Raw genomic sequence first — 16,724 nt, 5'->3', positions numbered from 1 at the left:
GGAGGAGCGGTGCAACGCAAACATCCTGTGCAGATGCAGGCTGTGCAGATGTGACTCGAGAGTATTTGGGTTCCTGCCACTTGGATTTGTATCCCTAAGAGAAATCTCTTTGGCTGGAGGAGAGTCTGGCTGAAGAGAGAAAGCAGAAAGAGCAGTGAGGGTGCTGTGCAAGGTCTCCTCTGGTGCAGAGCTGTCAGCGACTGTGAGGTGAGAGCGGGCCCGGCCTTGGCCAGGCTGGAGCCCCAGCAGAGCCCTGGCAGAGCCCGGAGAAGCCTGAGCCTCGGCAGAGGCAGGCTGGAAGGAGGCCCTTGGAGCTGCAAGAGGCAGCAGCCTGGCCCTGGCTGCCTCTTGCTGGCCCCAGGCAAATCCTCCGCTCTCAGAGCCAAGCTGGCAGCTGGCTGCTCCTGAGGGGAAGCGGCGCCGTGCTGGGCACAGCACACACTGGTGCCATGGGCTGTCTGGAGTCTGCACAGGAGGAGGGAAAGGCAAAGAGCAGCCCAGGGCTGCTGCCCTGCCTGACCATTGCTGCTCTTCTGCCGCCTGCCCTGGAACTCCTGGCAATGGTCAGCAGTGTGTGCAGCACTCTGGGCACAGGGGGAGGGAGCCGGGCTGCTCCGCAGGCTCCAGCACAGGGCAGTGTCCTTCAGGCACGGCATTTCTGCCAGGGGAACCGAGGCCAGTGTGAGGCACTGACAGCAATTCAGGGCACATCTGCACGAGCCACTGCCTCACACAGCTCTGGGACCAAGCGCCTGCAATCCTGGAGCTCTGCACTGAGCCACAGCAAAGGTGTGAAATGCAGAGGGCTTTGCAGAAATATTCAGGGGCACCAGGCCAGCCTGCTTGGTGCTCTCTGGGGCACAGCAAGCACTGTGCAATGCAGCTCGGAGCTGCTGGCAGAGAGGGACTATGGGCATGTGCCTGAGGCTTGTTCTTGAGTAGTGATTTGGGAGGGAGCAGAAGGGTCTCAGTAGGCAATTGGTGTTTTCTTCATTAATTTCTGCATGGACGACACAATGTGGCATCACGCAGCAAGAGCACTTGGAAAACTTTTTGACTCTAAGTTTGTGCTGAATTCCAAGAAAAGGAATCAGAGGTATTGGGAAGATGCTGAAGTGTAACAAATAGGGCTTGTGAATTCCGTTACTTTTAACAAATAGTTTTCTGGGATTGAAAGTCAACAAATCAGCTTTCCCCAAGGAATTCCCATTGTTGGTCTGTGTCTGAATGGATGTTCCTGCCCTGGTGTTCATCCAGGTGCCCACAGGGAGCCAGGAAGATGTGGAGCCTCCCAGCCAGGTGTCTTCCCAACACGCATCACCAGGACCACGGATCACCAGGGCTCTGCCCAACGGGGGTCACTGGGGATCATCCAACGCCCATCCTCCCATGGGGGATGGAGCTGGAGCAGCGCACAAAGCTCTTCCCACACTCGGGGCACTCGCAGGGCTTCCCTTACTGGTGCCTCCGTTGGTGTTGGGTCAAGTTAGAGCTCCTGGAGAAGCTCTTCCCACACTGGGGACACTCGTAGGGCCTCTCCCCAGTGTGGATGCGCCGGTGGGCAGTGAGGATGGTGTTGCGGTTGAAGCTCTTCCCGCAGTCGGGGCAGCGGAAGGGCCTCTCCTCTGTGTGAATCCGCTCATGTCTGATGAGAGTGGAGCTGCGTTGAAACCTCTTCCCACACTCCGGACACTCGTAGGGCTTCTGCCTGGTGTGCATGACCTGGTGATTCCTCAGGTCAGAGCTCCACCCAAAGCTCTTCCCACAATCCAAGCAGGTGTAGGGTCGTTCCCCTGTGTGGCTCCTCTGGTGATGCCCCAGGTTGGAGCGGTCACTGAAGCTCTTCCCACATTTCCCACACTCGTAGGGCTTTTCCCCAGTGTGAATCATTTGGTGCCGCATGAGGCTGGAGCTGTGGTTGAAGCTCTTCCCACATTCCCCACACTCATAGGGCTTTTCCCCAGTGTGAATCACCTGGTGCCGGAGCAGGTGGGAGCTCTTTTTGAAGCCCTTCTCACATTCCAAGCACTTGTAGGGCTTCTCCCCTCCATGAGGCTTCACCCCAAGCTCCGAGCTCTGGCTGGATCTCTGGCCGCCTTCCTGGCACAGGGGGGATCTTTCCTCTTCACAGCTCCTTGGGCTGGGTTTGCAGACCCACCCCGTGTGGGATCTCTGGGGCTTTTCCTTCTCCTCCATCTGTCCTCGGTTCGGGAATGAAAAATCCTGGTTTGGGGGAAAAACAAGAGAAGAGTGTCTTGGGGTGGGGATTCTTCCTTGCCCAAGTTCATCTCAGGAAGTCACTGGGCATCTTGTGTCTGGAAGAACCTCCAGGACACCAAGATTCAGCACAAACATCCTCCAAACATCAAGATGTTACTATGGAGTTAAATGTTTCTGACAATGCTTATTAAAATCATGTAGAGGTAGGCCACAAGAATGCTTGGTATTGGGGATGATCTAGCAAGCTGAAATGTTTACGATAATGGGAACTGTTTCTTGGGGTCTCCAAGATACCCACCCAGAGATAAGATTCAGACATGTTCGTACAAGGATGAGCTAACTCTCATGAAGCAATATAGATAAAGTTAATGAAACAATATTAATAAAACAATATTGATAAGGTTGTTATAGTGATTACTGCTACAGCTGCAATTATATAAATATGTGCACTTTAGACAAAGACGATGCAGCTAGATTTGGGTTGCTGATGCCCCTAGTTCCCGCACACTTCAATAAAGCACCTGCATATAATCAGTCTGTGATTATGTGTGTTCCTGAACGCTAACATTTTGGTGACCCAGATGGGTCCCTGTGAGTGCTGCTGAGCGAGCTCACGGCCCGATCACGCTCCAGCCGGCACCGAGGGATTCTCCGGAAGCCCATCCGGCCGCGACCGTCTGCGCTGCTCACAACGTCCCTCTGAGAGAGGTGAGGTGCTTTTCGGTCTGCTCTGGTGCCTGCCGATAAGACGCAGCCAAAGCTTCGCACGGTTGGGCTGGAGGAATTCCTGGTATTGCCCAGGCGCCGTCTGTCAGACAAGTGCAAAAGCGCTGCAGGTTGGGCAGCAGTGGTGTGTGGTGTATTGTAACTGTAACATGGAGAAGCTTAAAGGGATTTGAGGTGGCAATGCCCCTATACCACCTACTTCTCCTTTGGGGTGCTTATTAGCACATTGCAAACAGGGAAACTTTGGGCAAGATTTACGTAAAGTTGACTGATTATTGTAATACATGGTGGCCTGGATATGACCTGGACAGTGGGGAAAAGTGGCCGAGAAATGGATCTTTGCAGTAGAACACCATTTTAGAGTTGATGTTGTTCTGTAAGCCCGAGGGAAAGTGGGATGAAGTTCCGTACGTTGATTTGTTTTTCTATTTGTGAGACAAGCCAGAATGGCAGGCTGAGTGTGGACTGATGGCAGCTAAGGCACGTGTGAGTGATAAATGTGAGGTTTGTGTAAAAGGAAAAAGTTGTTTAGAGCACCTGGCATTAAAAGAAAGTTTGTGTCGGGGGAAAGAGATGGATGTTGATTTACAAGTGGTTTCAGCAGAACCAAAAGAACCCAATTTTGTTTTGTCTGCCCCCACTTCACCCAATCCTATTTCACCTAACCCTATCTCGCCTAACCCCACTTCACCTTGCCCTCTTTATCCTCCTCTACTGCCTTCACCTGATCCTTCTTCTCCAGGAGATGATCCAAATCTAACCGTGATACAAGGAAATGTGAAAAATGCTGGGGAGGAAGATAGCGGTAGAGGGGTGATGATAATAAATCAGCGACACCGGTATCCCATCGGACTCGGTCACAGCTCGCTCCGGTTCTGGGTAGAACGGGAAAAGATTTGGGCAGACAAAGGCGGACTGTGATTGCCCCCTTGAGACAAGGAGTAGCAGTAGAAGGGCCGGTGTTTGTAAAAATTCCTTTTCCACTCGCAGACTTGATAATTTGGAAAAAATCAGTTGGAACTTAGAGAGAAAATCCTGATAAAGTAGCAGGAGTGGTAAAAATGATTATGAAAACTCAGATCCAGATTGGGATGATATACAAGTAATAGTGGAGAATTTAATGGACTCTACTGAGAAAGAGATGGTGCTTAGAGCAGCCAAGGAGAAGGTGAGAGAAGATCTCAGAACTGGGGTGCTGACGGCGACTTTAGATGAGAACTTTCCAACCGAGGATCCAGGGTGGGATCCCAATGCCTCTGGGAACATGCGGAGCCTGAAGAGATATCAAGAGTGGCTCCAGACAGGGGTTTGAAATGCTGTACCTAAGGCTATGAATTGGTCTAAATTGTATGAGATAAGACAGGAAAAGAAAGAGTCCCCTGCTGCATTTTTGGAAAGGCTTAAGGAGGCAGCAAGAAAGTATACAGATCTTCAACTAGAAACAGAACAAGCGAATGTTCAGCTTGCGTTCATTTTTCTTGGGCAGTCGCAGGATGATATTAGGAGAAAACTGCAGAAGTCAGAAGGAGAAGATTCAAGGAATTTGAATAAATTACTTGAAGTGGCTTGGAAAGTACACAATAACAGGGAAAAGGAAGCTAGTAAAAAGCAGCAGCAAAATCTTTTGGCAGTGATCCAAGGAAGAGAGAATCCAGGTTTCAGAGGATGCGGCAGAGGTGGTTGTGGACTGGGGAGGGGCGGACTTGGCAGAGGACGAGGGGGGTGGGTTTTGCCAAGATTGGGGTTAAATCAATGTGCTTCTTGTAGACAAGAGGGGCACTGGAAAAATGAATGTCCAAATCGGTTTAACCAGGGCAAGCAGTTCAAGCAGAATCAAGATGCTTCCAAATTAATGGTGCTGGGGAAATACAGCAGCTGACTAGAATCGGAACAAAAACCAACACAAGAACCTTTAGTAACTATACAATTGGGAGATAAAGAAGTAAAATTTCTGGTGGATACGGGGGCTACATATTCTGTGCTAAATGATCTAAAAGGGCAAACTGGAGACAAAACAGCAACAATAGTTGGAGCCACAGGGAAGGAGGAGAATTGACCATTCCTGCAACCCCTGGATTTGTGTTTTGGAAACAAAGTGTTAACACATGAATTTTTAGATATGCCTCAGTGTCCAATTCCACTTTGAGGATGAGATTTATTAGCAAAACTTGATGCAGTGATAACTTTTGAAAACAGGGAGCTTTTAATGAAAATACCTGAATCAAAGACAGGACAAATCTTAATGATAAAAGAAAAACCAGACCCTGCTATCCCTCAGGAAGTAGAGGATGCAGTAATTCCCTCTCTATGGGAAACTCACATACCAGGAAAATCTAAGTTGGCACAACCAGGACATGTAGAATGAAAAGAAGGAGCAAAAGCTGTCCAGGTTAAACAGTATCCCATAAAGCCAGAAGCACGGCAAGGAATAGTAAAGATTATTGATAAATTTTTGAAGTACCAAATTTTAGAAGAATGTGAATCAGAATTGAATACACCAATACTTCCAGTGAAGAAACCAAATGGTGAGTACAGACTAGTAAGGGATTTAAGAGCAATAAATGGAATAACTAAAGATATTTACCCAGTGGTAGCTAATCCCTACACATTGTTGACATCTGTGAAAGAGAAATAGAAATGGTTTACTGTAATTGATTCAAAAGATGACTTTTTCTGCATACCACTTGACAAAGAAAGTAGGAAACTGTTTACCTTTGAATGGGAAAATCCTGACAATGGAAGGAAAACTCAGCTCACCTGAACACGACTCCCACAAGGATACAAGAACAGTCCAACCCTATTTGGAAGTCAGGTGGCGAAGGAGCTGGAGATTTGGAACGAGAATGGGCAAGTACCAAGAGAACAATACCTGCTGTTACAGTATGTTGGTGATATACTGACAGCTACAGAAGAGAAAACAACCTGCATAAAGGTAACAATTGAAATTTTAAATCAACTAGGAATGGGAGGATATAAGGTGTCTAAAGAAAAGGCACAAATTGTCCAACAGACTGTGATTTACCTGGGATGTGAAATCTCACAAGGGCAATGTAAATTGGGTACTAACCGTATTCAAGCTATTTGTGCTATTCCAGAACCCCAGAACCTGCATGAGCTGCGAGTTTGCTTTGGGATGACAGAGTGGTGCAGCCTGTGGATCATGGACTATGGACTAATTGCAAAACCCCTGTATGAAGCCCAGAAGACACAACCGCTTACCTGGGGCAGACCACAGAAGGAGGCCTTCCTCAAACTGAAGGAGGCATTGACAACAGCTCTGGCATTAGGATTGCCTGATCTATCCAAAGATTTTCAGCTGTTTGTGCATGAAAGATCACACCCAGCACTGGGAGTGCTGACCCAACCTTTGGGAAGCTGGAAAAGGCTGGTAGGCTGCTTTTCCAAACAACTTGACAACGTGAGTGCCGGATGGCCTTCATGCCTGCGGGCAGTTGCAGCCACTGTGATGCTGATCCAAGAAGCCAGGAAACTCACGATGAGTAGACACATAGATGTCTATGTGCCACACATGGTGACCACTGGTTTAGAACAAAAGGGGAGCCATTGGCTATCTCCAAGCAGGATGATGAAATTCCAGGCAATCCTAACCGAGCACGATGGTGTCACATTAAAGACAGCTAAACCTTCTGAATCCAGCTTTGCTCCTTACCAGCAAACACATCTGCCCAACGAGCAGAACTGGTTGCTTTAACCAGGGCATTAGAGATGAGTGAAGGGAACAAAGTAAATATCTGGACTGATTCAAAACATGCTTTTGGAGTGGTGCATGTACATGGGGTACCGGGGAAAGAAAGAGGACTGCTGTCTTCTAAAGACACACACATTAAACATCAAGATGCAGTCCTGCAATTAATAAAAGCAGTACAAAAGCCCGAGCAAGTAGGAATCATGCAATGCAAAGCTCACCAATCAGGAAGCTCCAAAATTCATGAGGGAAATCGGAGAGCAGACTGGACAGCCCGACAAGCTGCTCGAGAAGTGAAAACTGCAATGGCATTGATACCTTTAAAAACTAATGTATCTCAATTCAATTTACCTCCAGAACCAAAATATTCAATAGAGGATGAGAAATTGGGACGCTCACTGAATGCACAGAAGAATTCAGAAGGGTGGTATGTGACTACACAGGGACAAGTAGTGGTACCCCCCTTGAGAATGAGAGAAGTTCTACAAATTAAACATAACAAATGTCATTGGAGTGCAGAGGCATTGGTGAAATTGTTAAAACAAAATTTAATTTCAGTACAGATGTTAACAATGGCAAAATCAGTAATGTCAAAATGTGAAATTTGCTTAAAGAACAATCCAGTGGCTAGATGACAGGCACAACTAGGGAAAATTCGGGTAGGAGTAGAACCAGGAGATTATTGGCAAGTAGATTTTGTAGAATTAGCAAGAACTCGAGGATACAAATATCTATTGAAAGGGATTGACACATTTTCAGGATGGCCAGAAGCTCTTCCCTGTCACACAAATCAAGCAAAGGAGACAGTCAAGTGCTTACTGCAAGAAATCATTCCAAGATTTGGGGTGCCTCTAGGAATATCATCAGATAGGGGCCCACATTTCACAGCCACAGTAGTGAGGGAGGTGAGTAGGTTACTGGGAATAGCTTGGCATCTCCATACACCATGGAGACCCCAATCCAGTGGGCAGGTAGAGAGGATGAATCAGACATTGAAGAGGCAAATCAGCAAAAGATGCCAAGAGGCTAAATTGCAGTAGCCACAAGCTTTACCAATAGCACTGCTGAGGATTCAGATAAAGCCTAGAAGCGGGATGTCAGTCAGTCCTTATGAGATATTGGATGGGAAACCATATGAATGCCCTGAACCTAATCCAGATGTACATGTTACAGGGAAGCAAGAGGTGTAGAATTATGTTCTGTCTCTTGGAAAAGCTCGAGCTCGGCTTTGGAGCACCCTTGTGTGGAACAGGCCGCTGACTCTTGAGAATCCAGTTCATGACATCCCCCCGGGAGATGAAGTGTACGGTAAAAGCTGGAAGGAAGAACCATTAAAAGAAAGGTGGAATGGACCCTATTAGGTACTGTTAACTACCTTGACAGCAGTCAAAGGAGCTGGACTGGATCCCTGCATACATTACACCAGGGTGAAGAAGGTTTCCCCTGCACTGCGGACTGCACAAACTGTAGGGCCAACAAAGCTGCAGATAAAGCGGGTTTGATTGTTTCAAATGTCTAGGTTGCTAGTGACTGTAATGGTGATTATTTCATGGCCTTTAGTGCCATCAGTTGGAATCAATGTTACCTTGGGATGTGAAATGCAAAAGGATCAGCTGACAACTCTTCATTTTAGAATGAAGAGGGATGTGGGGGTGCAGCCAGAAACACAAGTGATAAAAGTCTCTAATACCATTCAGGCAGAAAATTGGATGATTGGATTAATTCATGATTTGGCCAACATGCAAAACACCAGCAAAATAACTGCCTGTCTGCCAATACCAAAGGCAGCAAGAGACCTAATAAATCGGGGAATTAGAACATCAAAATTACATGAAATACAAAAGAATAAAAATGAAAATGTGAGCTGTGTACTGCAAATAGATTACAAGTACTGAAATAAGACAGTGTTTGAAAATGCTGTGAAGCCAAAGTATTCATCTAGATGGGATTGTCATGAAAATGGAGGAAAGTATGAACCAAAACTAGGCTAGTATGGGGGATTAGGGAATTATGGATGGTGTTATGAAAAGATAGCAAAGGTTATTAACGAAAAAGATTCCAGTATTGAAGTGGAAGTGTGAAGGACAGGAAGGAAAAGATCGGGCTGAAGCTTGGGACAGTGCATGGGCAATGAGTGGGCTTCAGAAATTCCAATCTATGGCAGATAGCTCTTGGTGCATTAAGTGGGAAGGCTCTGAAAATGAAACAGATCCAGGGGTATGGAACACTGCAACCAGTAGTAGAATGGAGGCAGACAAAGTGAATTGGTGGGTATGGAACAAAGCTTAGGACTGTACTTCTGATGATGAAGAAATAAAACAAATGCCACCACTTGTGGTAGCCCTGCAAATTGGATGTGCCTGCAGAGAAAACAAACACAAACAAGGTGAAATAAATGACAAGATAGGACAAGTGATCCAAAAGGTAATATGTAGCACAAGTACAATTCAGAGTCCAGGCCAATTTGGTGGGCAGCAAGCGATGGCACCTGGACAACACATTTGCCTGAAGGTGAAAAAGTAAAAGAGATTACTTTAGGCCTCCCCACCTTATGCCCAATTTGGAAAAGGTCCCCATTCAAGGGAGAACATGGACATCTTCAAATAAGAACGAGACAAGAACTTCAGGAAAACAAAGCGGAGGATGAAGAAAGATGTCAGGAACCCTCCAGTAGTGTAAAATGTGAGTGGGCCCTGGAATCCTTGTTTGGTCCAATAGCAAATTATAACAATAGAAAGATGTTGTACAAACTTACAGGCCAGGTAGAAAGATTGGCAAGAGTTACCAAAGAGGGATTTAGAGAGCTAAATGTACAATTACAAGCCACAACTAAAATGACCCAGCAAAACAGATTGGCTTTAGATATGTTATTGTTGAAAGAACACGGAGTATGCAGGTACCTAAAAGGACAAATTGATCACTGCTGCATCCACAGCCCAAATGGAACTGCAGATGTAGAACACAACATTAATCCACTAAAACAAACAGAACATGGAGCACAGAAAGAGAGGGAAGATCTGACCACAAGTTGGGTAGATAAAAGTTTTGAAGGGTTAGGATGGAATGTGAGCTCCTGGATCAAATCTATTCTTGAGAGACTGATAATCCTACTAATTGTGTTCTTAGCAATCTGGTTAATCTGTGCAGTTCTGAAAGGAGAGAGAAAGAAAAGAGTATCCTGGAACCAGAAGATAATAAAGGCACTGACATGGGACAGAGATCCACATCCGCATTTGTCATCTCCAAGTCCTCCAGAGTGTAACAACGCTTATGACAACTGTGGATTCGAAGATGAACATCAAGTATAAACACAGAAAAAGGACGGTATAGAGTGAAAGCATTACACCTATTATAGTAAAGTGAAATACTTCCAAAGAGGGGAAATATGTTACTATGGGGTTAAATGTTTCTGAAAATGTTTCTTAAAACCATTTTTAATGTAGGGGCAGGCCACAGGAATGCTGGGTATTAGGGATGGCCTAGCAAGCTGAAATGCTTACGGTAATGGGAACTGGTACTTGGGGTCTCCAAGATACCCACCCAGAGATAAGATTCGGACATGTTCATAAAAGGATGAGCTAACTCTCATGAAGCAATAAAGTTAATGAAGCAATATTAATGAAACAGTATTGATAAGGTTGTTACAGTGATTACTGCTACAGCTGAAATTGTAGAAATATGTGCACTTTGGGCAAAGACAATGGAGCTAGATTTGCGTTGCTGATACCCCCAGTTCCCCCACGCTTCAATAAAGCACCTGCATACAATCAATCTACAATTACGTGTGTTCCTGAACGCTAACAAAGACAGATCAAAAACTTCCAAAACACAAAAAATCTGATATCCCCCCAAAATACAAAGATTCTGCCCCCACAAAAAAAACAAAACACCAACATTCAGCCCAATAAAGCTCAGAAAACACCAAGATTCAGCCCCGTGAAAATCGTGCATCTCCCTGCCCGGGCACTCGCTGCATGGGGGGTGAGGGGGGCAATGAGGCCGGGCCGGAGCAGGGGGTGCCTGAGAGAGGCCCCGAGCCCGGCAGAAGCCCCTGCACAGCCATGCAAGTGGCTCCTGGCCGGACTCGGGGATCCCCCTGGCCATCCCCGCTGGAGCAGCCTGGTCCTGAGGGACTCTGGCCCATGCGAGGGACCCCAGGCTGCAGCAGGACAAGGATTCCTGGCCCTCAGGGGGAGGCAGTGACATGACCTGACTGTGACCCCCATCCCTGTGCCTCTGGGCGGGGAGGGGGACGGAGAGGGGCACAAAGTTAAGCCCGGGAAGGAGGGACAGCTGGGGGGAAGATGGACTTCCCTAGGAATTACTTTACTTCTCGTTTTCTTGTTCTGACACGTTTGAGAATAAATTCAATTAATTTCCCCAAGTCAGGTGTGCTGTGCCCGTGACCAAGGATTGAACTGTCCCCACCCTCATCCCGACCCCAGAGCCTTTCCTTGTGTGATCTGCTCCCCGCCCGGGACAGGAAGGAGAGTCACAGAGTTTTGGCCTCGCTCCGGCATGCCCTGCTCCACCCCGGACTCACCCCCAGCTCGCAGCGCCCTCAGCTCCCGGGCACCCCGAGCTCCCGGCGCTTCAGCGCAGCGGCGCTTCCTTGGCCTCCTGCCCGGGCCGGGCCCAGCGCCGGGGCCGCTCCTCAGCCCAGGGGGCCGAGAAATGGCGGAGCTCAGCCCAAGGCACGCGAGGCCGTGCCGTGTGCAGAGCCCGCCGCTGGCTGCGATTGGGTGCTACTGCCGTCACTCGTGGTTCTGGCGCGCGCTGATTGGGCAGAGCGGGGACAAGCCCGGTCCCGCTGGAGCCCCCGGGGCGGCCGTGGGGCAGGAGAGCCGCCATTGCCGGAGCGTCTGTGCGGGCCCGGCAGCGGCGGCAGCAGCGGCCGGAGCCCGGTGAGGCGGCGGCGGAGCTCGGAGGCGGCCCCGGCCATCGCAGGTGGGAGCCGCGCTCGGTTCTGCGGGGGCTCGGGGCTCGCTGCGGGCCCGGGAGGGGGCGGCAGGGGGCTGTGGCGGGTGGCTTGTGCCGTGGCCGGCCCGTGTTGGCCCTGGGCTGAGGGCGCTGCGGGAGCGGCTGCCCGCGGTCTCCTTGCCGCTGGGGCCTCGGCAGGAGGCGGTGGCGGAGCAGCGCTGGCTCGTCCCGCTTCGTGTCGGGAGGCCGGAGGTGGCTGCGCTGGGCCCGGGGCCGGGCGGGAAAATTCCCGGCGCCAGAGGTTTGTGTGGCCCAAGGAGCCAGAGGAGTGGTGTGCAAGTGACTTTATTGCTGCCCAAAGGGAGAGGCCATGGGGCATTTGCCGTGCGCTCTCTCCAGTTCTTGGAGGACGCGGCCTCGTTTTTGTCCTGATTTTTCCGGCCGCATGTCCCTGTCCCTTTGCCCAACACTGGCCGAGGTGCTTGGAAGGTTCAGCCTTCCCGATCTGCCTGCTGCAAGTCCTTTTTGTATAACATCCGATATTCCTGGCTCTGTGAAGTGTTTGTTCTTCTGGAAGTTCAGGAATGTAGCGGGACTTGGTCTGAGCAGCAGTCCTTGTCAATTAGTAACATTTTCTGAAACTGGTGATTTCTCCCATTGCTTCCTTATGTGTAAGTCCCTGGCCCCATCTCCAAGCAGATTCACTCATTGCCTCTGTTTTTTCTTCCTGGGTGTTCTTTGGTTTTGGGATTGCTGTCGGTGGCCTCATTCTCTGTCCTTTTGTAGCCGTTTGTGGCTCAGGAGGCCTGGCTGCCACCTGCATCCCCTTGCTCAGCTGCTGAATGAGCTGCACTCAGCAAGGTGTGGTGCATGGTAAAAAGATGAGAGTTGCTGTAGCACATGAGAGGAGAAACAGCATTTGTTTAACCCGTGGTCTGCCAGGGAACCACAAAAGTGTGTCCCATTCCCATCCTTTCCACATTTGGACCAGTACAAGAGCTGGTTTTTTATTTCCTTTTTTATCTGTTCCTCCACTTTTCCTTTGTGATCTATTTGCCAAGAGCAGTTTGAGTCATTTACCTTTCCACAAACTCTGCCTCGATTTTCTGCTAAAAGGTAATCTGATCCATCCCATGGTGAAATGTTGTGTTCCTCATCTGAGTGGATTGGTCAGGAAGAAGGTTGGGAGCTGTCTGATTGAGTATGTCAGGAAAATTAATCCACAAACCCCAGAGGTTTATGTCTAAAAAGGATACAGGGGAGTCCTTTGACTTTATTTGAATAAAGGGAGAGGCCATGGGGCATTCCCCTGGGGTCTCTCAAATTTTTGGAAGACACAACCTTGTTTTCATCCCAATTTCCCGGCTCCGTGTCCCTCTCTTTCCCCACTGCCTGAGGTATTGGAGAGGTACAGACTTCCCGGAATGCCTGATACCTAAGATTCCCCTCTAATGTGTAACCCTCCCTCTTAATTTTTAACTCTTATGGAATTTATGGTTTTCTTGCATTATTTCTTTCATTTTTCAATATTTAATCTCATTTATCAGCAATCCTACAGTCTGTAAAGACAAATAGATATTTTCCATTCATCCATCAGTGGAAACTTTCTCATTGTTTCTTTTATCTCTCAGTGCTGGTTTCATGTATCAGCAGACCCACAGCTTGTTTATAAAGACAAATCTGTCATTCCTCTCAGGTATTTCACTGACAGTTTGTAATCTAATTATGGCATTGAAATGATGAATGGGTTCTCTGGCTCCTGATATGAATTCCTTGGGGTTCCCAGGGGCTGGTCCATGGTGCTGCAGTGAGAAATGTGAGTGAAAATAGGAGAAGAAGGTGACAGGAGAAAAGGGCAGGAAAGATGATGGGAAAATTCTAAGAAACATGAGTGCAAAAGGGTGAGAAACATGAGGGGAGAGAAGGGAGAGAATGTGAGGGGAAGAGCATGAGAAACTTAACTATTAAAAACAGTAGAACAGTCAGGAAATGTGAGGGAAACATTGTGGAAACCTGAGGAAAAAAAAAAAAAAAAAAGAGAAACCTGAGGGTGGAAAAAGGCAGAAGATATGAGTGAAAAAAGGGCACAAAATATGAGAGGAAAAGTGTAAGGAACATGAAGAGAAAAGAATGATAAATGTGAAGAAAAAGGTGTGAGAACGATGAGGAGAAAAGTGAGAAACATAAGGAGAAATTTTGAGAAGGAAAACTGGGATAAGGAGAGAACCAAGAGGGGAGAAAAAGGTGGGAAATGTGAGAGGAAAAGTGTGAGGAACATGAGGTGAAAAGGCTGGGAATCATGAGTAAAAATGATCAGGAGAAGTGTCACAGTCTTGGTTGGGAAGGGGTGAAAATGTGAGAGAGAAAGCACAGGAAATGTGAATGGAGAAAAGGGCAGGAGAAAAGGCACTATTGACAAAAGAGCTGTAATAATTCCAAACCCATTCCCCATACATTTGTCCATTTATTGGACAAGCCCAGGGCTGCTCTGTGTGCACGTCTCTACCTCTGCCTTAATTCCCCTTTGGAAGCGGTGGAACTGGCCGGATCTGTGTCGCTAGAGGACACAAAGTGGAGCACGAGGGTTTGAATCACAAAACAGCCAGAGGTTTATTTCATGAGGCAAAAGCCCTTAAAGCCCTTATTTTGGGGTTTTTCAACCCTTTTTATAAGGTGTTCCAATACAGGTTAGGCTGACTGGTAGAAGAAACAACAGCTCCCTCATCCCATTGGTGGGACAAGAGAGAAACACTCTCAGAACATCTGTATGATTTTTTTGAGAAACTAAAACCTTGTTTTCACTACAGTCCTTGAGAGAGAAGAAAGTTCTCAAAAGACTTTCCCTTGGGAACAGATCAGCCCCTGAGAGCTTGAAACTGTCTCAGGTTCAGAAAATCATGTCCACAGATCTGCCCACCAGCAGCAGCTGCTCCAAGCTGGGAACGTGACTGGCGGTGCTGATTTCCAGAGGCTTCTGTCCCCCAGGTGAAGCCAAGGCAGGGCAGGGTTGAAAAGCGCTGCTGGTGCTGGTGCTGGTGCTGCTGCTGGTGCTGCTGCTGCTGCTGCTGCTGCTGCTGCTGCTGCTGCTCTGTGCCAGAGAGCCCCGGCTGGGCAGGGCACGGCGCCCACGCACTGCGGGCTCTTCCTCCTGCTGGGCACACCTGGGAACAAGTCATGATGACTTTTGGGAAAAACAAGAGCTTTGTGGGGGCTGCACTGCTCCTCACACACTCAGGCCACCTACGGCACAGAGCTTTGGCCCCCAAAAAGGTAAACCAGAGGGAAACAGCTGGAAAAGGTTTCATTTCAACCTTTCTTACCTGCTCAACAGAAATGGCCAAAATGAAAGTTACCAAGCAGGGTGTGATCCCCACATCCAGCTCAGAAACAGTTAGAAAGAAGGCAATACTGTATTTCTGCACTGGCTGTGTGGGAAATCCCTTCCCTAACTTGTGCACACCCAGCAATCTCACCTACTCGTTTGTATCCATGGAACTAAGACATACTCAATACTTTGCTGAAGCTCACAGGCTAAACATTCCCCTAAATTATTTGACATATTTAAATCTCATCTCAGAATTTATCAACATGAGAGTAGGGCTGTCCTGAGGGTCTCTGGTCTCATTGTCATAGGTTCAGGAGGAGACCCATGCACAAAAGAACCCAAGACTCAGATGGGGTTGCAAAGCAAATTTATTCTATTAGTTGCAGTAGCAAATACTGCATACCAACCCCAGCATTCCCAAAAACCCGCTGAGCGGGAGAAGGAGCTGAAGCATCGTCCTCAGCGGGAGGGCAGGTAGGCAGTGCCCTTTCAGGACATCCCCTGCATCAAAACAGTGTGCACCTCGTCCTTCTCACCTCTCCACCCCAGACGCAGGCCTTATATCTCCTGCTCAGGAGTGGCATTTTCCCAGTTCCAGCATCAGCTCCCACAGGGCCAGCATGAGATGAGGCCACAATGGCTCAGAATAGCGACTCCAAGCCAACAAGGCCTCCATTATGCATTGTTCCTCTTTCAAAAGTTAACTGCCCACCGACTGACCAATACATTGCTTCTCTTGCAAGGGTCAAGTTCCCACCCCTTAAACGATACAGTTTTCTTCATTGTCTTGTCAACCTGCTCAAACATGGATCAAATGTGGCAGGGCCTCAAACACGACTGCGGTCCCTGACACAATCTTTTGGAAACACCCGTTCCTCATCTTCTCCTCTGGATGTCAAGAGACTCCTAAAACCACTTTCTTCCTGTGAATGCATTCCAGCTACCTTCTTACCAGGACCACTCTCTTTATTCTCAAGGCTAAGATAGCCACTTGCAGACATGAATCACTGCAGTGGGGGAATACAGGGTTCAGCACTGTTTGTTAAAGCTAATGGAATTCACGAGCCCTATTTGTTACAGTTCAACACCTCTGCTTCCTTTTCTGGGAATTCAACACAAACTTAGTAAGTTCTGCAAGTTCTCTTGCTGCATAAAGCCACATTGTGTCTTTCATTCAGCAATTCATGAAGAAAACACAAATTGCCTACTGAGACCCTTCTGCTCCCTCCCAAATCACTACTCAAGAACAAGCCTCAGGCACATGCCCATAGTCCCTCTCTGCCAGCAGCTCCGAGCTGCATTGCACAGTGCTTGCTGTGCCCCAGAGAGCACCAAGCAGGCTGGCCTGGTGCCCCTGAATATTTCTGCAAAACCCTCTGCATTTCACACCTTTGCTGTGGCTCAGTGCAGAGCTCCAGGATTGCAGGCGCTTGGTCCCAGAGCTGTGTGAGGCACTGGCTCATGCAGATGTGCCCTGACTTGCTGTCAGTGCCTCACGCTGGCCTCGGTTCCCCTGGCAGAAATGCCGTGCCTGAAGGACACTGCCCTGTGCTGGAGCCTGCGGAGCAGCCCGGCTCCCTCCCCCTGTGCCCAGAGTGCTGCACACACTGCTGACCATTGCCAGGAGTTCCAGGGCAGGCGGCACAAGAGCAGCAATGGTCAGGCAGGGCAGCAGCCCTGGGCTGCTCTTTGCCTTTCTCTCCTCCTGTGCAGACTCCAGACAGCCCATGGCACCAGTGTGTGCTGTGCCCAGCACGGCGCCGCTTCCCCTCAGGAGCAGCCAGCTGCCAGCTTGGCTCTGAGAGCGGAGGATTTGCCTGGGGCCAG

At 48.6% G+C, this 16,724-nt stretch overlaps 1 protein-coding gene across 1 annotated transcript; it reads right to left on the bottom strand.

Moving 5' to 3' along the window:
- Positions 1–1,391: 1,391 nt before the first annotated feature.
- Positions 1,392–11,283, bottom strand: LOC147646135 (uncharacterized). The gene is made up of 2 exons (XM_086873905.1): positions 11,196–11,283; positions 1,392–2,223 (listed from the first exon to the last, which is right to left on the bottom strand). Exon 2 carries the CDS (start codon positions 2,194–2,196, stop codon positions 1,456–1,458), a length of 741 nt encoding a protein of 246 aa, XP_086730031.1. The 5' UTR covers positions 2,197–2,223; positions 11,196–11,283; the 3' UTR covers positions 1,392–1,455.
- Positions 11,284–16,724: the final 5,441 nt, after the last annotated feature.

This window comes from Cyanistes caeruleus, unplaced genomic scaffold, assembly GCF_971803275.1.
Source record: "Cyanistes caeruleus unplaced genomic scaffold, bCyaCae1.hap1.1 HAP1_SCAFFOLD_120, whole genome shotgun sequence".
In the NCBI taxonomy this organism is placed as follows: Eukaryota; Metazoa; Chordata; class Aves; order Passeriformes; family Paridae; genus Cyanistes; species Cyanistes caeruleus.
Note: the sequence above shows the minus strand (reverse complement) of the source record. Positions and strands in the feature narration are given on the sequence as shown.